Source organism: Lithobates pipiens, unplaced genomic scaffold (genome assembly GCF_037356315.1).
Source record: "Lithobates pipiens isolate NorthernLeopardFrog02 unplaced genomic scaffold, aLitPip1_a1.2 Scaffold_23, whole genome shotgun sequence".
Taxonomy (NCBI): Eukaryota; Metazoa; Chordata; class Amphibia; order Anura; family Ranidae; genus Lithobates; species Lithobates pipiens.
Window position 1 is genome coordinate 322591721 of NW_027507785.1, and position 21365 is coordinate 322613085.

At 43.7% G+C, this 21365-nt stretch overlaps 2 protein-coding genes across 2 annotated transcripts in view; both read left to right on the plus strand.

The window, feature by feature from the left end:
* LOC143926669 (complement component C8 beta chain-like) overlaps positions 1-3455 on the plus strand; it is a 52393-nt gene extending 48938 nt beyond the window's left edge. Inside the window, exon 12 of the mRNA XM_077450637.1 lies at positions 3188-3455. Coding sequence (XP_077306763.1) covers positions 3188-3339 — 152 coding nt within the window. The 3' untranslated portion in view covers positions 3340-3455. The remainder of the gene's footprint in view (positions 1-3187) is intronic.
* A 10564-nt stretch (positions 3456-14019) lies between these two features.
* Positions 14020-21365, plus strand: part of LOC143926668 (complement component C8 beta chain-like) — a 96015-nt gene continuing 88669 nt past the window's right edge. Inside the window, exon 1 of the mRNA XM_077450636.1 lies at positions 14020-14145. Coding sequence (XP_077306762.1) covers positions 14099-14145 — 47 coding nt within the window. The 5' untranslated portion in view covers positions 14020-14098. The remainder of the gene's footprint in view (positions 14146-21365) is intronic.

Below are 21365 nucleotides of genomic sequence, written 5' to 3' on the forward strand. Positions count from 1 at the left end.
AGTGGTTAATGCCACTGCCTTGGTAACTGATTAATAATTTAATGCCCTGGTCACATTAATTGATTATTTACTGCCACTGGTCACGGTCACTGATGAATGAATTTGCGGCCACTGGTCATGGTCACTGATGAATTAATGTACTATCACTGCTGGTCATGATCACTGATGATGAATGAATGTACTGCCACTGGTCACTGATGCATTAATGGCTGACCACTGGTTACCACTTGACCACTTATTTTTTTTGCGCAATTGTGTATAGTTTATATACTGTTTTTGTGTGTGTTTTAAAGTGGGCCGGTCTGGATGAAGTCCAGGGCCAAATTTTTGTCCCAGTCCAGCCCTGCCTCCAACACATAATATCTTCCTTTTTGGTTTCTTTTTGTCTGACTTACTGCATTAGTACTGCCCTTGCATTCTTGTCTGACCCTGCTAATTATGCCTTAAATTCTTATACTTCTATGCATTGTCATTTAAGTTTAATAATGAGGATTTTAATTATAACGTTAATGCTTTGGTTCTGCTGTTGTGTTTTATATTAAACTGCAGATTCTTTTATTACTCATTAACTCTTCCACTGCTTGACTTCTTGCGCAACTATTAGTCATAAGGACAGAGTTTAACCACTTGACCACCGGGCACTTAAACTCCCTTCCTAACCAGACCAATTTTCAGCTTTTGGTGCTCTCACATTTTGAATGACAATTAGTCATGTAATACTGTACCCATATGAAATGTTTGTCTTTTTTTCACACAAATCAAGCTTTTTTTTGGTGGTATTTAATCACCGCTGTTTTTTTATTTTTTGCGCTATTAAAAAAGACTGAAAGAAATAAAAAAAATTCTCTGTTTCTTTTAACATTTATTGCAGAGTATTGGCAGACTATTGCACAGTGTTGCAGAGTATTGCACAGTGTTGCAAAGTATTGGCAGAGTATTGTACAGTGTTGTAGAGTATTGGCAGAGTATTGCACAGTGTGGCAGAGTATTAGACAGTGTTGCAGAGTATTAGACAGTGTTGCAGAGTATTGTCAGAGTATTGCACAGTATGGCCAGAGTACTGCAGATTATTAGCACTGAGCAGCGCTGTGGGCACTTCATATCCAGCCCACAGAGCTGCTGCCATCTCTCCCTCCCCCCCCCCCTTCTCACTGTACAGATCGGTACAGAGAGGGGAGGGAGGAACCGGTGTCATGACGTGACACAGGTTTGTTTACAAGTGATCGCTCCGTCACTTGAGCGATCATGTTGTAAACGGCCGCTATCAGTGGCCGTTTACCATGATCTGTGCTATTCTTTATATATATATATATATATATATATATATATATATATATATATATATATATATATAATCTATATCTATATATGCGCAACATGTCCGATGATATTTAAGCATTGAGCTGTTTGTGCTGCTGAGGGACTGAGGAACCATTGTCATATTGTCATAGGCATGGACAGGACATCCTGGGACTTGTAGTTCCACAGAGATCAGAACACTATAGGTTTGTTATTTGTGAACATGCACTTTAAGTAATAATAACTTGTGTAGATCTGCTGAGTTATGGATTCAAGTGATATTGAACCCAAATGCAAACATGTAAGATATTGCATTATTCCAGTCCCTAAATGTGATGACTGTATTGTTTTTTTTTTTTTTTAGTCTTTCTTAGACTAAACGTGCATGATGTGCAGAGCCCTGTGTATAATGTACAGCCTGGTATATAATGTACAGAGTCCTATGTATAATGTACAGCCTGGTATATGATGTACACAGGAGACGGAGTGGGTGGATTCTATAAGGGGTGTGGCTTGTGAAAAGTGGGAGTGGTCAAAAAGGAAGGGCGGGTTCTGGCGCCCTCCCATCTTAAAACTTCTCCAGCCGCCACTGGCCCACACCATGACACTACCACCACAATGCTTCACTGATGAGGTGGTGTGCTTTGGACCATGAGCAGTTCCTTTCCTTCTCCATACTCTTCTCTTCCCATCACTCTGGTACAAGTTGATCTCGGTCTCATCTGTCCATAAGATGTTGTTCCAGAACTGTGAAGGCTTTTTTAGATGTTGTTTGGCAAACTCTAATCTGGCCTTCCTGTTTTTGAGGCTCACCAATGGTTTACATCTTGTGGTGAACCCTCTGTATTCACTCTGGTGAAGTCTTCTCTTTATTGTTGACTTTGACACACATACACCTACCTCCTGGAGAGTGTTCTTGATCTGGCCAACTGTTGTGAAGGATGTTTTCTTCACCAGGGTAAGAATTCTTCGGTCATCCACCACAGTTGTTTTCCGTGGTCTTCCAGGTCTTTTGGTGTTGCTGAGCTCACCGATGCATTCTTTCTTTTTAAGGATGTTCCAAACAATTGATTTGGCCACACCTAATGTTTTTGCTATCTCTCTGATGGGTTTGTTTTGTTTTTTCAGCATAATGATGGCTTGCTTCACTGATAGTGACAGCTCTTTGGATCTCATATTGAGATTTGACAGCAACATATTCCAAATGCAAATAGCACACTTGAAATGAACTCTGGACCATTTATCTGCTCCTTGTAATGGGATAATGAGGGCATAACACACACCTGGCCATGGAACAACTGATTAGCCAATTGTCCCATTACTTTTGGTCCCTTAAAAGGGAGGCACATATACAAACTGGTGTAATTCCTACACTGTTCACCTGATTTGGATGTAAATACCCTCAAATTAAAACTGAAAGTCTGCAGTTAAACAATAGAACATTCAAGAGTATAGGTACTGATGTTGGATGAGAAGATCTGGCTCAAAATTGGCATTCTAATTTATCCTAAAGGTGTTCAGTGAGGTTGAATTTAGAGTTCTGCGAAGGATACTTCAATGGAACTACCTGAATAATAATTGGGTGGAGTGCATACGTACTTTGGACATGCAGTATCTTTATGCTAGCGATGGCATCTTTTTGCTTGATGTCCTCCAAAAATGTGACCTCGTGCCCTGTGCACAAGCATTTACCTCTAGAAGTTCAGACTGGGACCCGGCACATATCCGCTATGACTGTGGAGGCAAAATGAATGAATATTTTGAGGTTTAGAAGGCCTTAAGCTAAACTTCCCACAGCAGGAACCCAACCAGTTGTATGTGCTGAGGAACCTTGCTGTTGATCTATGGAAGAACATGGAAGACTTAAGTGCTGCTATTTTTTTTTCAGTTCCCCCCATTGATGGAGGTTGGGGTTGTTGGTCCAGTTGGACTTCATGTTCAGGAAGAACCCAAACAAGACAACGACAGTGCAACAACCCTTCACCGAGGAACGGAGGTCAGCCTTGTCCAGGAGCATCCACAGACAGCAGAAGCTGTTAGCTGCCCCCTACTGGCCAAGGAAGATATATGGAGTCAGCAGGTCTGCCGCTCTGGAGGTGATGGGTGTTCTTTTGTGAAAAATGTGTCTGAAATAATCTAATAAAATTTTACACTTATCTACTTGGGTGACTTTATTCATTTCAACCAGGGTAAGTTGGAGATGATAGGATTGTTATTATTATTTGTTTTGTTTTATTTCCTCATAAACTCTCATGCCATCCTGGTAATCACCACATCAGTGGTTTAATCCTAAACATGTTCATGTAATTACAAAAGTTGCTTTAAATCTCCCTAATGTGTAGCTTTCATTAGGAATTTCTGGTGATCCTGCCAGGAAAGTCCTTATTTAGGCACTTCCTCTCCAAACATTCTAAGCAAAGGGCCAGTTTACTTTCCTTCAGGCTTTAGGGGGGGGGGGGGCAGACTATGGCCAGTTGGAGTAAACCATACCTCATCTACCTCATTGTTGATTTTAATAATAAATGGTGCCCTATTGTTATAGTGCCCCATTGATGCTGGCAGTGAGAGGAATAGTGCCCCATCATTGGTGTCAGTGGGAGGAATAATGCCTCGTTGATGGTGTCAGTAGAAGGAATAGTGCCCCATCATTGATGTCAGTGGGAGGAATAGTGCTCCATCATTGGTCTCAGTGGGAGGAATAGTGCCCCATCATTTGTGTCAGTGGGAGGAATAGTGCCCCATCATTTGTGTCAGTGGGAGGAATAGTGCCCCATCATTGATGTCAGTGGGAGGAATAGTGTCCCATCATTGGTGTTAGTGGGAGGAATAGTGCCCCATCATTTGTGTCAGTGGGAGGAATAGTGCCCCATCATTTGTGTCCGTGGGAGGAATAGTGCCTCATCATTTGTGTCCGTGGGAGGAATAGTGCCCCATCATTGATGTCAGTGGGAGGAATAGTGTCCCATCATTGTTGTCAGTGGGAGGAATAGTGCCCCATCATTTGTGTCCGTGGGAGGAATAGTGTCCCATCATTGTTGCCAGTGGGAGGAATAGTGCCCCATCATTGTTGTCAGTGGGAGGAATAGTGTCCTATCATTTGTGTCAGTGGGAGGAATAGTGTCCCATCATTTGTGTCAGTGGGAGGAATAGTGCCCATCATTGGTGTCAGTGAGAGGAATAGTGCCCCATCATTGATGTCAGTGGGAGGAATAGTGCCCATCATTGGTATCAGTGGGAGGAATAGTGCCCATCATTGGTGTCAGTGGGAGGAATAGTGTCCCATCATTGGTGTCAGTGGGAGGAATAGTGCCCATCATTGGTGTCAGTGGGAGGAATAGTGTCCCATCATTGGTGTCAGTGGGAGGAATAGTGTCCCATCATTGGTATCAGTGGGAGGAATAGTTCCCCTATTGTTGGTATCGATGGGAAGAATACTGCCTCATCAACTGTGTTAGTGGGAGGAATGGTGGCTTCTTTTAAAGAAATAGTGCCCCAAGGGACAGGCAAGCAAAGGGCCACCTCTGGCCCCTAAGTTACAGTTTGGAGACCACTGTCCTATAGCGTGAAAACTGCCTCCTCTTTGTATCTCTGTATACCGAAAACAAGAAAAAATCTTGGCAATTGTTTATGATATCCAGTGCACAGAACAAAATCAATGTCTTCCAGGTAGGTTTTTAAACTAGAGTGGCCATAGAATTTGGCAAAATTACAGGTGCAATCAAGGTGAGTACACCATTTGAACAGGCTTTGTAGCTTCATTTGGCTCTCTGGGACTTAGTTGGCCTTGCCGCTGTCATGAAGACCTGCTCACCTCTAGGACAGGTGGGAAGTGCAACATACCAAACAATTCGTAATAAAAGATAGCGCTGCGCTATAAAGTAAATAAACTAAAAAAAAAAAAAAAAATATATATATATATATCAAAAAATAATAATAGGTGTAAATAAACCAATGAATAAGTGAATAAGTGATGCGAAATCACATGAATAGATATGGAGGTATGTCAGCCCCTCCTACCATAAGTAAATCTAAATAACACACACTTGTGTATAAAAATGCTAGTGATGGACATAAAGTAGCTCGATATCAAATCAGCGTGATAAAAATCCTAAAAAACAGTTCAATATAAATGGTGAAAAAAATATAATAATGCAAAAATGTGCCAGGTCAGTGGTCTCCAAACTGTGGCCCGGGGGCCAGATTGCGCCCTTTGCTTGCCTTTATCTGGCCCTTGGACGCCAACAAGGGGTTACCATTCCTTCCACTGACACCAATGATGGGGCACTATTCATTCCACTGATATTAACGCTTGGCACTATTCCACCTCCTAATACAAGGGACTATACCTCAGACTGACACCAACAATGGAGCACCAGTCCTCTCTCTAACACCAATAATAGGGTACTATTCCTTCCACTGATACCAACAATTGGCACTATGCCTCCCTCTAATACCAATTATGAAGCAGGGGCGTAACTATAGAGGGTGCAGCAGTCGCGACCGCAACCGGGCCCTGTGATGCAGGGGGCCCATGCAGCCCCCTCTACATATGGCCGGCAGCAGCATAGGCAGGTAGGCATTCCCCGCATCACCTGTGTCCTCAGCCGGCTCCTCAGAGTACTCCTATCCTGCTCCATGCATTGCCGCTCAGTCCGATGTCTGTTCTCCCTGGCCAGAGTCCCCCCCCCCCCTTCCCCCCCCCCCCCCCCCCGAGTCCGGCCCACACTGCACTGCATACTTCTCCCGGGTAAACAAACTTTAAGCACACAGATGCAGTGCAGCCCTATGAGAGCCCCCCGGAGGACACTGCAGGCTTGTCTGCCAGCCCCCCTCCTCCCCCATCATACACAGATGATGAAAGGTCTTTCTGGGAGATATGCTGATCGCCCGTCCAGCACACTGGATGGAGCCCAGGCCAACATTGATGAGTGCGCGGCCTACAGCTTGGTCATGGTGAGTGAGAGGACCCCATCCCCCACACACCATTACATACCCCCTCCCTCTCCCCCTGGGGACAGGGACCCCTTCTTACGTGGGGACAGGGACCCCCACCTCCCCTGGGGACCAGGACCCCTTCTCACCTGGGGGCAGTAACTTCATCTGCCCTGGAGAAAAGGACCTCATCTCTTCTGGGGACAGGGACCCCATCCTACCTAGGGACAGTCCCCCAATGGGGCACCTAAAAATTAAAAAAAACTTATAAAAAAAAAACTAATGATACCAGTGGTGGAACTACAGGGCTCACAAAGGTCATACCTGTGACCACGCCCTGGAGTTCCACCGCCAGACTCGAAGGGAAGGGCCCTGGCTGGGGTTCAGGGGGGCCCTTCATGGTTTCTTGCATCGGGGCCCTGAAGGTTCTAGTTACGCTACTGTTATGAAGCATTGTATTCCATTGAAGCCAGAGCATTTTCTACTCACTATGGCCACATTCTGGCCCACAGAGAATCTGAAGGACAGTAAACTGTCTCTTTATACATAGAGAACCCCTGAACACTGCACCCTTGCACGTAGCCCACCCCTGAAATCTGCACTATGTACGTAGTACACATATGATAAAGAGGACAATCAGCGGAAACACAATATATAAATGACCAGAGAGAATTGCAAGCTGTAAACCAAAAAGGCTAATCACAACACCTAAAATACAAAATGGAAAGAATATGTGGAAAGGTGCAGCGCAATATAAATAAGTCCGTTCACTTTTCAATGACAAATGTACTAAAGCGATATAAGATGAAAACACCACGTGATGATAGAGGAATCTTGAGTATTCGAAGTGACTAATTCTCCACTGACAAAAGTATACACTCTTACCAGATGAGATGGACCACTGAGTGAACAGATGGTCAGACATGCTTGTTACCACACATGGGGTAGATAAGATGAGTCAATCCAGCAATGTTGCAGGCAGGATACAATCATGTAGATAAAAGGCATATGCCGGAAAAAAAATTAACGCGATCTAAGTGCTCACTGTAAGATCGTTTAATGAAATTGATGTGGCTTAATACAAACATAAAAGCCAGACAATAGGCATAAAAATGGTTTAGACAAATAAAAAAGCAGCGGTGTGTGAACCGCAAACAAACAGATGAACTGCGGGTGACGTCCACAACAGATAGCTCCTCCCCCGTAGGCACGTTACGTCCCGTACGGACTTCGTAGTACACACCTTAGCTCTACACCCCTGAACCCTGCACTCTGTACACAGTGCACCTCAGAACTCTGCATGTAGCACATCCCTGAACTCTGCAATCTGTATGTAGCGCATCCCTGAACTCTGCAATCTGTATGTAGTGCATCCCTGAACTCTGCAATCTGTATGTAGTGCATCCCCAAACTCTGAAATCTGTATGTAGCGCATCCCTGAACTCTGCAATCTGTATGTAGCGCATCCCTGAACTCTGCAATCTGTATGTAGTGCATCCCTGAACTCTGCAATCTGTATGTAGTGCATCCCTGAACTCTGCAATCTGTATGTAGTGCATCCCTGAACTCTGCAATCTGTATGTAGTGCATCCCTGAACTCTGCAATCTGTATGTAACGCATTCCTGAACTCTGCAATCTGTATGTAGCGCATCCCTGAACTCTGCAATCTGTATGTAGCGCATCCCTGAACTCTGAAATCTGCATGTAGCGCATCCCTGAACTCTGCAATCTGTATGTAGCGCATCCCTGAACTCTGAAATCTGTATGTAGCACATCCATGAACTCTGCAATCTGTATATAGTGCATCCTTGAACTCTGCAATCTGTATGTAGCGCATCCTTGAACTCTGCAATCCCTGAACTCTGCAATCTGTATGTAACGCATTCCTGAACTCTGCAATCTGTATGTAGCACATTCCTGAACTGCGCACATACCACAGTCCTGGTATTTATTGCCCCTTTAGGATCCACCCACTGTTCAATGCGTTTCGGCGGTGGAAGATGTGGTTGAATTCCTGCACCTGTTCTCTGAGAAAAAAAAAAAAAAACGCTTGGATAAATTGAAATAGTTTTACAGATACAACCAACCCTTTTAGGGGCAACCATAATACCGATGCGGCCTGTGATCAAATTGAGTTTGACATTCCTGATCTAGGGGAATCAAGGATGAAAAAAGATCTGGGGGTCCTAGTAGATCACAGGCTCAGCAAGAGCATGCAATGTCAAGCTGCAGCAAGCGAGGTCAGCAGACGACCAGCATGCATTAAAAAGGGTATTTACTCAAGAGAAACTCTCATTCTGTCAATCTTCTCCTAAGTCTTCTCCCAGCTTCTCTTATCTACAGGTGTATATACAGCCTCAGCAGCTACTAAACAACGAGGTATTCTTAGCCTTTGTACACACGGTCGGAGATTCCGACAGCCAAATCCGTCAGATTTTGTCCGTCGGATTTTGTCCGAAACTGTTGCATACACACGATCGGACAAAGTTGTTGGAAAATCCGACGTGATGACGTTATTTCCTTACGATGGGACTACATTCAGGCTAGTAGCCAATAGCTTTGATGTAGGAATTTGATCTGAGCATGCGTGGCACTTTGTCCGATCGGAATTCTCTACACATGATCGGAGTATGTCCGATCGGAGAATTTTGTCAGAAAATTTTACCAACAAGTTGGAAAACTTGGTCCGTCGGATACTCCGACGGAAACAGTCCGATGGAGACCACACACAGTCGGAATATCTGACAAAACGGTCCGATCGGAAACATTCCGTCAGAATCTCCGACCGTGTGTACAAGGGCTTATAGCTATTCACTGTACAATCCCCATTTGTACTTTCACCTGAAATTAAAGATCCCCCTCATTCCCTCCCCCCCCCCCCCCCCATTTTTTTCTACCCTCTTTTCTCTATCTACTCCTATTTTTGTTTTCTACCTTTCTTTTAATATTGTGTGGTACTTATATACACATTATCTTTTCTGTTTTTAATATATACCTATTAGATTGATCTCCTTATTTCCGCTCTTGCATAATGAAGCAATTAGTCACTAGGTCATTTTTTTCCTTCTGACGGAATTTTCTAATGCTTTCGATGTGATACTTTATTGCTTTATTTGTTGCTCTACTCGTTACATTTTTACATTGTCATGTACTCATCCTGTTCATAAATCGATATGTTTAGCTTTATTGCTATTTGAATATTGTACCACCATCCTTGTATGTACTCAATTTGTCAATTTTTGTTATATTTAAAAAAGAATAAAGAAATTTGACAAGAAAAAATGTGCGTGCTTGATTTTTGGTATGTTAAAAAAGTAACTCCACTGTGCATTGCAAAGATTATAACAAATTTTGTTGCAGATTTCTAACTCGAACGAGAAATTCTTGACAATGTTCCCGTGCACACTGATGGGGGGTATCAAGATATATATATATTTTTTTTCATTCAGCCCACTGGTTGTTAGAAATAAAAGTTAAAAAAAGGACTCATCTGACACTATTAGATAAGCACCTGAAGGACTCCACCCCCTTTCTATCAGCTATCAAACACCAGCCAATGATTGGGCTGTTTAAGAAAGGGGGCGGGACTACATACAGAGAGCAGCCTGCCCAACCTCTATCCCGTTGACTTGTGTTTGATAGGCTAGCTTTTCGGTCACGTCCACCCCCAACAGCGCCGAGTTTTGACACCTTGTCTCTGCAAACAGTGACACTACATGACAGTTTCAAGCACTGGGCGGCTCTTACATGCCTCGCTGACTGCTCAATGTGAAACTCCCCCTCTCCTAGATGTGTGCTAACCAGTGCCGCCTATCAATGCCCATCAGTGCCACCTGTCAGTGCCAATCAGTGCTAACCAATGCCACCTATCAGTGTCAATCAATGCCACCTGTCAGTGCCAATCAGTAGCCATCAGTGCCACCTATCAGTGACAATCAGTGCTACCTGTCAGTGCCAGCCAATGCCACCTATCAGTGCCCATCAGTGCTGCCTATCAGGGACACTCACTGTTTCCAATCTGAGCTGCCTATTAGTGCCAATCAGTGATTCCAATCAGTGCCACCTATTAGTGCCCATCAGCACTGCCTATCAGTGCCACCTATCAGTGCCCATCAGCACGGCCAATCAGTGGCCATCAGTGCTGCCTGACTGCTCAATGTGAAACTCCCCCTCTCCTCGATCTGTTCAAACCGGTGCCGCTTTTCAATGCCCATCAGTGCCACCTGTCAGTGCCAATCAGTGCCAACCAATGCCACCTGCCAGTGCTAATCAGTGGCGATCAGTGCCAACCAGTGCCACCTGTCAGTGACAATCAGTGCTACCTGTCAGTGCCAATCAGTGCCAACAAATGCCACCTATCAGTGCCCATCAGTGCTGCCTATCAGTGACACTCAGTGTTTCCAATCAGTGCTGCCTATTAGTGCCAATCAGTGATTCCAATCAGTGCCACCTATTAGTGCCCATCAGTGCTGCCTATCAGTGCCGCCTATCAGTGCCCATCAGCGTGACCAATCAGTGTTGCCTATCAATGCTGCCAATCAGTGGCCATCAGTGCTGCCTATCAGTGCCGCTGTTCTGCCGAGAAAATTCCCCCCGGTGGATAAGGACCCCCCTGTACTGCACAGGCGTAGCGCTTGCGCAGTACGAACCACAAGGCTGAACACAGTGAGTCAGCTGTACACGGCACCTGTAACAGGGCCCCTCACGGGCTCACTTTGCTCGCCGCGCTTCGCTCACCACGCTTCGGACACATTATTATTCTAGCTCTGTGTATACTTGGATGGTGGGGCTTGAACCTGGACATAGGGCAGAATGTAGTGGGCAGGCGCCATGTACAGCTGACTCACTGTGTTCAGCTTTGGCTATTTTCGGCAGCTCCGTAGTCATTCATACTGCGCAAGCACAGCACCTGCGCAGTACAGGGGGGTCCTTATCCGCAGGGGGAACTTTCTCGGCAAGACACCGCCTATCAGTGCCAACCAATGCCATCAAACAGTGCCCATCAGTGCCCATCTGTGCTGCCAATCAGCCGCATATCCGTGCCTATTAGTGCTGCCTATCAGTGCCAATCAGTGCTTCCAAACAGTGCTGCCTATCAGTGCTTCAAATCAGTGCCGCATATCAGTACCAATCAGTGCCCCCTATCAGTGCTAATCAGTGGCCATCAGTGCTGCCAATCAGTGTTGCCTATCAGTGCCATCTATCACTGCCCATCAGTGTTGCCTATCAGTGCCATATATGCTGCCAATCAGTGCTGCCTATCGGTGCCCATCAGTGCTACCTATCAGTGCTGCCAATTAGTGCCTATCAGTGCCACCAGGCAGTGTCTATCAGTGCCCATCAATACTGCCAATCAGTGCAAATCAGTGGCCATAGGTGCTGCCCATCAGTGCTGCCTATCAGTGCCCATGTGTGCTGCCAATCAGTGTCACCTATCGGTGCCAATTAGTGCCCATTAGTGATGCCAATCAGTGCTGGCTATCAGTGTTTCCAATCAGTGGCCATCAGTGCACTGAGTGCAAGGATGGGGAGATGAACTCTGCAGCCAGGCACGTTGTCCATGGGGGGGGGGGGTCGGGCTGGTGGGGCACAACTGAAATCCGTCTGATTATTAATGCCACATGCCGATCTTTAGTATAACAGGTAATCACCACACTACTATTTACAATAAACTACTGGAGGTAAAATAAAAAAGTGTCAGTAAAAGGCCTGCCGCTAAGCACTGGTATGTGTTCCCAAAAAAAAAACTGTATCGCTAACTTACTAATCAATAAATAAACAATAATGGTGGAGCCCTCTAATGTATGGAAATCTCAATAAACATCAATATTACCACAATACCGGTCTCTGTGATATGTAACATCACATATAATGCACATCAAACTGAAAAAAGAAATAAAAATTGAAACTTAGCAAGAATGGTGGAAACCCCTTGTGGAGATGCGACCATGTGAGCAATGTATGCCTAATTCTGTCAGGAATGGGAATTTTTGTACCACTTGAAGTTAATTTTCCACCACCCCTCACTCCTCCATGTCTTTATGGACCTTGCTTTGTGCACTGGCAGGCAGTCATGTTGGAACAGGAAGGGGCCGTCCCCAAACTGTTCCCACAAAGTTGGGAGCATGAAATTGTCCAAAATGTCTTGGTATGCTGACACCTTAAGGGCCAGTTCACACCACATGCAGTCCAGGGCATTTTTTTCTGCATAAAAAACGCGTGGAAAGTAGGTTATATGGTTTTCAATGGCATAGTACACACCAGTGCTTGCAGTTCCAGTGCGTTTTTTCTGCACTGGATTGTACTGGAACGCTGTAAAACGCATCAAAAACGCACTGGAACGCACCTAATGCACCAAAAACGCACTACAACACACTTGTCTTTATTTAAGGTTAAGGAAAAAGGGGGAGAAAAAAAAAGCACTGGACTGCATCAAAACGCATAAAAAAACGCACATGCAGAAAAGCACCTGGAACGCATCTGGCCTGCATTTCTATGGTGTGAACTGGCTCTAAGAGTTCCCTTCACTGGAACTAAGGAGCCAAGCCCAAACCCTGAGGAAAAACCCCACACCATAAACCCCCCTTCCACCAAATGATTTGGACCAGTGCACAAAGCAAGGTCCATAAAGACATGGATGAGCGAATTTGGGGTGGAGGAACTTGACTGACCTTCACATTTGAGCGGAAACTGCGAGCCAGGCCTTCTCATCCAACATCAGTGCCTGACCTCACAAATGCACTTCTGGAAGAATGGCCAAACATCCCCATAGACACATCTCCTAAACCTTGTGGACGGCCTTCCCAGAAGAGTTGAAGCTGTTATAGCTGCAAAGGACGGGGCCAACTCAATATTGAACTCTACGGACTAAGACTGGGATGTCATTAAAGTTCATGTGCGTGTAAAGGCAGGTGTCCCAATACTTCTGGTAATTTAGTGAGTGTGTGTGTATATGTGTGTGTCTATATATATATATATATATATATATATATATATATATATATATATATATATATATATATATATATATACACACACACCAATGTGTGTTTGAGCTTTGGGGTGTACACCCTAATGCAATAGGCTGTGCACGCCTATGCTGTCCACATAGACCATACTCTACACTGCCGGTGTCCTATCACATTGTGTCCCCCATCGGATATTGTCCGCTGTGTACTGCGCATGCAACTCCACTCACGGCACAGGCGCCGTGAATCTTCTGAGATTTTCCGGATCTCCTTCTGCCCCGTACTGCGCAGGCCACTATCCGATGGACGGACTCTATATGGCAGAACTCCGTCTCTCACCGCTGTCAGTCTACAAACGTGACCAGGAAGACTACCCTGCGGTAGAGCGATCTGAAAGAGAGGCTTATGGAGCACAGCATGGAGGGGAGGAGGACGGCCTATGTGGACAGCTTTACTCCGGATGCGTGTATACTTGGATGTGCCTCTTTTAATCATCAACCATGTGAGTTGCTAAATGTTGTACCTTCATTAAATGTAACCATATTGCTACACTTAGAGGCGCCTCTCTTCTCTTTTATACTCAGTTATGACATGACGCTACTTTGTATATCAAGTCAAAATGTATTATAAAAATGTTGCTTGTCTTGCAAAACACTCTCAAACCAAGGTTTTACTCTATTTATAATTAACTCTCTTATTGATCTTTACATTCACCAAACTGATCAGTGCAGCACTTCACCACTAGATGGCGCTCTGATATCATTACTATGGAAGAGGGTTGGACTTTGTTGGACTTTCTGAATTTGGTCACTTTAGTTTAACTTTTTACTTTGTGTGACACTAATAAAGCTGAGAGCAGAGGAGGCTGAAACCGCAGAGAGCATTGCTCGGTCCTATCATGTTATTTTACACTGTCCTCCTGAATTTCGCCTTTTATTTAACCAGGTTAGTACACATTTAATATCTCTTTTTCTGATTAGAAGGGGGGGGGGATATTTAGAATTGGGGCTATTTCTAAAATATATAGTTATGTACAACCATAGATAACATATAGGTATAGTTGCTTAGAACAAAATTGCAAATACTTAGTAAAAGTAAAAAAAAGTAAAAAAGTAAAAAAAGTACAAAAAGTAAAAAAAGTTTGAAGTAGTTAAAGACAATAATCAGAAATTGTGATATTGGTTTTCTTCGGCATCTAATAAATGGACAGGAAAATAATAAGGAAGTATTTACATGAAATATTACTGCTATAAAATAATAATAATAATACAAATAATAATAATAATAATTCTTCTTATTATTATTTTTGTTGTTGGTGAGGATAATAATAATATTATTTTACAGGATTTAGATATAGTCATGTACAACCATAGATAACATATAGGTATAGTTGCTTAGAACAAAATTGAAAATGCTTAGAAAACCAGAAAGTACATGGCAAGTAAAAAAGTAAAAAAAAAAAAAGTAAAAAATGTTGAAAGTACTTAACCACTTGCTTACTGGGCACTTAAACCCCCCTCCTGCCCAGACCAATTTTCAGCTTTCAGCGCTGATGCACTTTGAATGACAATTGCGAGGGCATACAACACTGTACCCAAATGAAATTTTTATCATTTTTTTCCCACAAATAGAGCTTTCTTTCGGTGGTATTTAATCACAGCTCGGAGTTTTATTTTTTGCTAAACAAACAAAAAAAGATGCAAAAAAAAAATAAAAAATCATGTTTAATAGTTTGTTATAAAATTTTGCAAACAGGTCATTTTTCTCCTTCATTGAAGTGCGCTGATGAGGCGGCACTGATAGGCTGCACTGGTGGGCACTGATAGGCTGCACTGGTGGGCACTGATAGGCTGCATTGGTGGGCACTGATAGGCTGCACTGATGGGCACTGATAGGCATAGTTAAGGCGGCACTAATAGGCACAGATAAGGCGGCACCGATGGGCACAGATAAGGCGGCACTGATGGGCAAAGACAGGCACAGATAAGATGGCACGGATGGGTGGCACAGATGGGTGGCACGGATGGGTGGCACTAAGGGGCACTGATAGGTACCACTGATAGATGGGACTGCTGGGCACTGATAGGTGGCACAGATAGGTGGCTCTGATAGGTGGCACTGCTGGGCACTGATGGGCGGCACTGCTGGGCACGGATATGTGGCACTGGGGTGCAGCACCTTTGTTTAGGCAGACTGTGGGCACTGCTGGGTGGCACTGCTGGGTGGCACTGTGGGCACTGCTGGGTGGCACTGTGGGCACTGCTGGGTGGCACTGACAGGGGGGACACATTGTTTATTTAGGCAGGCAAAGCAGGGGGCAGGTGGGCACTGGCAGGGGCCAGGTGGGCACTGGCAGGGCTGGCCGTGATCGGGACTGATGTCCCGATCACAGCCGCCGGCTCCGTTATATCACATGATCAGCTGTCATTGGCTGACAGCTGATCACGTGATAAGGGGTCGGGATCGGTAGACTCGTAGACTCGCCGATCACAGAGCGCGCCGCACGCGCCCCTCAGGGGGCGCGCAGGGCGCTCGTGCAATAGACGTCGTCCCGGAAAAGGAGATCCGCGCTGTAGCCGTCATTTGGCTATAGCGCGGATCTCAAGTGGTTAAAGACCTTCATCAGAAAATTTGATATTGGTTTTCTACGGCAGCTAATAAATGGGCAGGAAAATAAGAAAGGAGTATTTACTTTAAGTATTACCTCTATAAAATATTAATAATGATCAATTATTATTATATAGGATTTATATAGACCCGAAAGTTTGTGCCGTGCTTTACAACATGATGATAAAAATAATAATAATAATAATATGTTGACAAACTTCATCTTTTTTGTTTTTTTCTTGTTAAATAATTTTATTTGATAGATTATAATAAATTACAATAAGTCAGTATTGTAAAAAAAAAAAAAAAAAACAGTTTCACAAGATAAAGTCAAAGCATACAATAAAACTTCTTGTATAAATAAGAGCTAGTAAAATAACGATAAATTATATTATATAATGACAGATTATATAATAAATAATGTATTGTGTTAGAATATTCATATTCAAAAAATAAAATAAAATAAAATATGCAAAATAGAAATGAAATTACAATTATAATATCAATAGTCAGGTATAATTATGGACACTAAATGCTAAAAGGGGGTAATAATTAAATAATAATATAAGGTATTATGAAACAATAATGGATTATAAGCTACTATCAGGGCCCGTCTATATGTGTAGCACTAACCCCTGAAGGAGCTGCTGATTATTTTTGGGCTTCCCATTACCTTCCGCTTCTCCTTGTTGCACGTCTAGGGGATGTCCCGTGGTAGGTGGCCCAGTAACTTGAGACTGACAATAGATCCAATTGAATGGATTTTATTTGCAAACTTCAACCATTGAACAGTCTTTAACTTGGGATCAGAGGGTTGGAAAGGAGTTCAGGTTCTCTCAATGTCATAAATGTTAAAGAACTTGCTTACTTTGATTGCATCCAGAGAATAGCCATTTGCAGCTGGATGATCGCTCAGGTTGGACAGTCCTTCTCTCACAAGGCCTAGCAGCCAACAAGGTGATTACTCAGGAACAAAGTCTTTATCACCGACGTTGTTGCAGAACATGTAGGGAAACTAAGCTGTAGAACACTTGTAGGATAACTGGATCTTTCAGCCCACTTGGCGATATCCACAAGACGGGATTCTCTCGGTTACTTCGGCCCTTCCAGGCTTTTGTTAAGAAAACCCCCGTACGTGGTGTTCTTCTAAAGAGTCCTCCCCTGGAATGCTCGAAGTTCAATGGGTCTCTCCCCAACCGGAGACGCCACCCAACCACCTCAGAATCCTCCTCTAGTTTCCATGCCTTGGGCTAGCCAGCCCCGAGGCGTTAAAGTCATGTGAATCCGCACCCCCAGGCCATAGCCTTCCTGGGGGGGCTGGTCAGGAGGACCAGGACCATGTAATCGGCACTTCATACTGGACCGGAACCCCGAACCACGTGACGTCCGTATCTTAAATACCCTCTCCCAGAGGGCACAGCGAGAGGGCCACTCCCACCGACCTGGCTCCGAGAGAGAGAGCAATCTAAGCACCTGACCAGACCATATTTCCACGCCTGCCACCAGAGACAGTGCCCCTCTGTGGCCAGGCTGAACATCTCACAGTCCAGTCAGACTGACACAGAAGTCAAATTTAGACAAATAGACCCAAACCAAACTGTAGCTTGGGTAAAGTTTTAACTCTTCAGGAGCCCGGCGCTACATATGGGTTGGTATTCCCTGGAAAAGGTAAGTGCACGTATTTTCTACCCCTATTTGTACTATAAAAAGGTGTAGGGGAAGGTTAGTAATAGGAAAGGGGAGGAAGAAGAAAACCTTCCAAAGAGTAATATTTTGTGATATAGTAGAAATCACGTATCAAAGGGAGTGCAGTATTTATCATATTTCTTTGTGTCTATATCAATGATTTATTTGTATCTGGTGGAAGATAATGATCTATCCATGGTTTCCATATGGATTCCAATTTGAGGATTTTGTCTAGATAAATCGCTTCAGTCTTTGCATGTATCATGGCTTGTGTCACTCTTTGTTTGACAGTTTGTATGCAAAGAGAGTTCGTTTTCCATGCTTTCGCTATGGATCGTTTAGCTGCTGTTGTTATAAATAGTAATAGTTTAAATTGGCGAAGGTTCAAGTTTTGTGGTTTAAAGTTCAATAGTGCTATAGTTGGATCAGGCATTAAAGAAATATTAAATATTGTTGAAAGAATTTTTAATACTTTCTTCCAGAATGAGTTTGCTATGGGGCACTCCCACCCAGGGGTGGACTGACAACTCATGGGGCCCCCGGGCAATAGGACATTATGGGGCCCCCGGGCAATAGAAGATTATGGGGCCCCCGGGCAATAGGAGATTATGGGGCCCCCGGGCAATAGAAGATTATGGGGCCCCCGGGCAATAGAAGAATATGGGGCCCCTGGGCAATAGTAGATTATGGGGCCCCCGGGCAATAGAAGAATATGGGGCCCCTGGGCAATAGGAGATTATGGGGCCCCCAGGCAATAGGAGATTATGGGGCCCCCCAGGCAATAGATTAACCACTTAAGGACCAGGCCTCTTTTTCATACTTGGTGTTTTCATGTTTAAAACTGTTTTTTTTGCTAGAAGATTATTTAGAACCCCCAAACATTTTATATTGTTTTTTTTCTAACACCCTAGAGAATAAAATGGCGGTCATTGAAATACTTTTTTTCACACCGTATTTGCGCAGCGGTCTTACAAGCGCACTTTTTTTGGGAAAAAATTCCCTTTTTTGAATAAAAAAATAAGACAACAGTAAAATTAGCCCAATTTTTTTTTATATTGTGAAAGATAATGGTACGCCGAGTAAATTGATACCCAACATGTCACGCTTCAAAATTGTGCCCGCTCGTGGAATGGCGTCAAACTTTTAGCCTCAAAAATCTCCATAAGCGACATTTAAAAAACAGAGGAGGTCTAGGGCTAGAATTATTGCTCTCGCTCTACCGATCGCGGCGAAACCTCACATGTGTGGTTTGACCACCGTTTTCATATGCGCTCGCTTCTGTGCGCAAGCTCGTCGTGACGGGGTGTTTTTAAAAAACTTTTTTTTTTCTTATTTATTTTAATAGATTTTATTTATTTTTACACTGTTTTAAAAAAAAAATGGATCACTTTTATTCCTATTACAAGGAATGTAAACATCCCTTGTAATAGAAAAAAGCATGACAGGTCCTCTTAAATATGAGATCTGGGGGTCAAAAAGTCCTCAGATCTCATATTTGGGCTAAAATGCAACAAAAAAAAAGAAAAAATGACATTTAAAAAAAATATACCTTTAAGACGTATGGGCGGAAGTGACGTTTTGACGTCGCTTCCGCCCTCCTATGGTATAGAGACGAGTGCGGGCCATCTTAGCCTCACTTGTCTCTATACCCAGCTAGGAAGAGGACCCGATCGCCTCCGCCGCTACCGACGGCTCCGGTAAGCGGCAGAAGGTGCGGGAGGGTGGCGGGAGGGGGGGTGGCACCTCTCCCGCCGCCGATAGCGGTGATCTCGCGGCGAATCCGCCGCGGAGACTACCGTTATCGTACAGCCGACCGCCACCTGAAGAGATGGATATCTCAGTTGTGGCAGCAGCTGCTGCCGTTACCGAGATATCCCTCTTCAAAAAATAGGACGTACATCGGCGTGCAGCGGTCGGCAAGTGGTTAAGGGGCCACACAATATACACACACATACAGTATACACACAGACACACAATATACACACACAGTATACACACACAGAATACACACACACTGAAAAGGTACTGGAGAGGCAGGTCAGCTATAATCTTGGGATTTTTTTTAAAAACACAGATATTTACATACTGTCCCTGGTTTTATTGAGGCTGGCAACCCTGATGGGGCCCCCTAGTGGCATGGGGCCCCTCGGGCAGTGCCTGAGTGCCCAAATGGTCAGTCCGCCCCTGCTCCCACCAAATGTGTGTTTGTGCGCCCAGTGTTGCATATCCTCTGAAGCAGTTGGCAGGGTTGAATTTGGCTAATCTTGCTGGAACTAAAATACCATCTAGCAAGGACTTTGTAATTAGTCTCAAGGGTTACAATATTAGGAGTAGCTGATTTGGTTGCTTGCCAGATTTGAGCCCAATCTTGTTCATCTAAATGGAGGTGGAGATCATTCTCCCATTTTTCTGTGTAGGGTGGAGGGGAGGAAGTTGTATATGAAATGAATTGGGTATATAAATCTGAAACCAGTCCTCATCTGTGTGGGTCTGATATACAGCTTTGTTCAACAATAGAAAACGTATGAGGTGTAGTGGCTGTTGGTTTGTATGGGGTCAGAAAATTCTAAAAACTAAGGTATCTGAAGGTTTCTGTTTGTGGTATATTATGTTGCTCACATAAAATTGGGAAAGGTATTATATTTGAGGATTGAAAGAATTGGTGGATTCGTAGCAGACCTGCTTTAGTCCATGCTGAAAAAGATTTTGGGGAGGACCAGGCCGGATAGAAGGAAGGGTTATGAAGGAAAGAGAGTAGAGGGTTTTGTTTAGATTGGAAACCAAATCGAGTTTTTAACCTGTCCCATATGGAGAGATTATGTTTAGTGTAGGGCAGTGATGGCAAACCTTGGCACCCCAGATGTTTTGGAACTACATTTCCCATGATTCTAATGCACGCTGCAGTTTACTTGAGCATCATGGGGAAATGTAGTTCCAAAACACCTGGAGTGCCAAGGTTTGCCATCCCTGGTGTAGGGATTAATGATAGATTTCCGTTGAGTGGGGGTAAGCCAGAGGAGATTTGCAGTGGAAAGGGGATCACAGTCCACTGATTCTAATGCTACCCATAAAGGTATTTCTTTAGTGGGATGGTATTTTGTCAATTGAGGTAATTGTGCTGCATAATAACATTTCGTAAAATCTGGTACCCCGATTCTTCCTTTTATTTTGGGAGCATATAGCGTTTGTTTAGGTAGGCGTGGTCTAAGTTTATTTCAGATATATTGGATGGTTTTGCGTTGGAGGATGCGTAAGAAGCGTGAGGGAACTGTTATAGGAAGTACTCTGAAGAGGTAAAGAATCTTTGGGAGAATGGACATTTTGATAACAGTTATCCGACCCTTCCATGCAAGAGGTAGGGATGGCCATTTGGAAAGTAATTTGGATAGTTGTGTTAACATCAAATTTTTTAGTTTTTTTACATCAAATGTTTGATGTAAAGCTGTATACGTTCACATACCCGGGGGGGGGGGGGGGGGGGGGGTGGAGGGTGGACTTGGGCATGGGTGATTGAATGTAGGAATTTTAGAACAAAAAGTCAGAGAATAGCAGAAAAAAAATGCATTTGAAAGATTAAACAAAGGTAGAGAGAGATAGCAGATAAATATTGTATTTCATTTTTCCTATAAAAAAAAAATCTGTTTAGTGTCACTTTAAGCATTTCTTAAAAAAAAAAAAAATAATAAAATGCTTAAAGTGGAGGGCCACCCTGAAAAAAAAATATATAAAAAATTACAAAAAAATCTAAAAAAAAAAAAAAAATACGAAAAAAATTTTTTTTTTTACTTACCAGAAATGCCTGTTGCTAGGCACATAATCCTAATCTTCCTCTTCCTCCTCCGCAGAGATCTTCTGTCTTCTCTCCTCGTCGC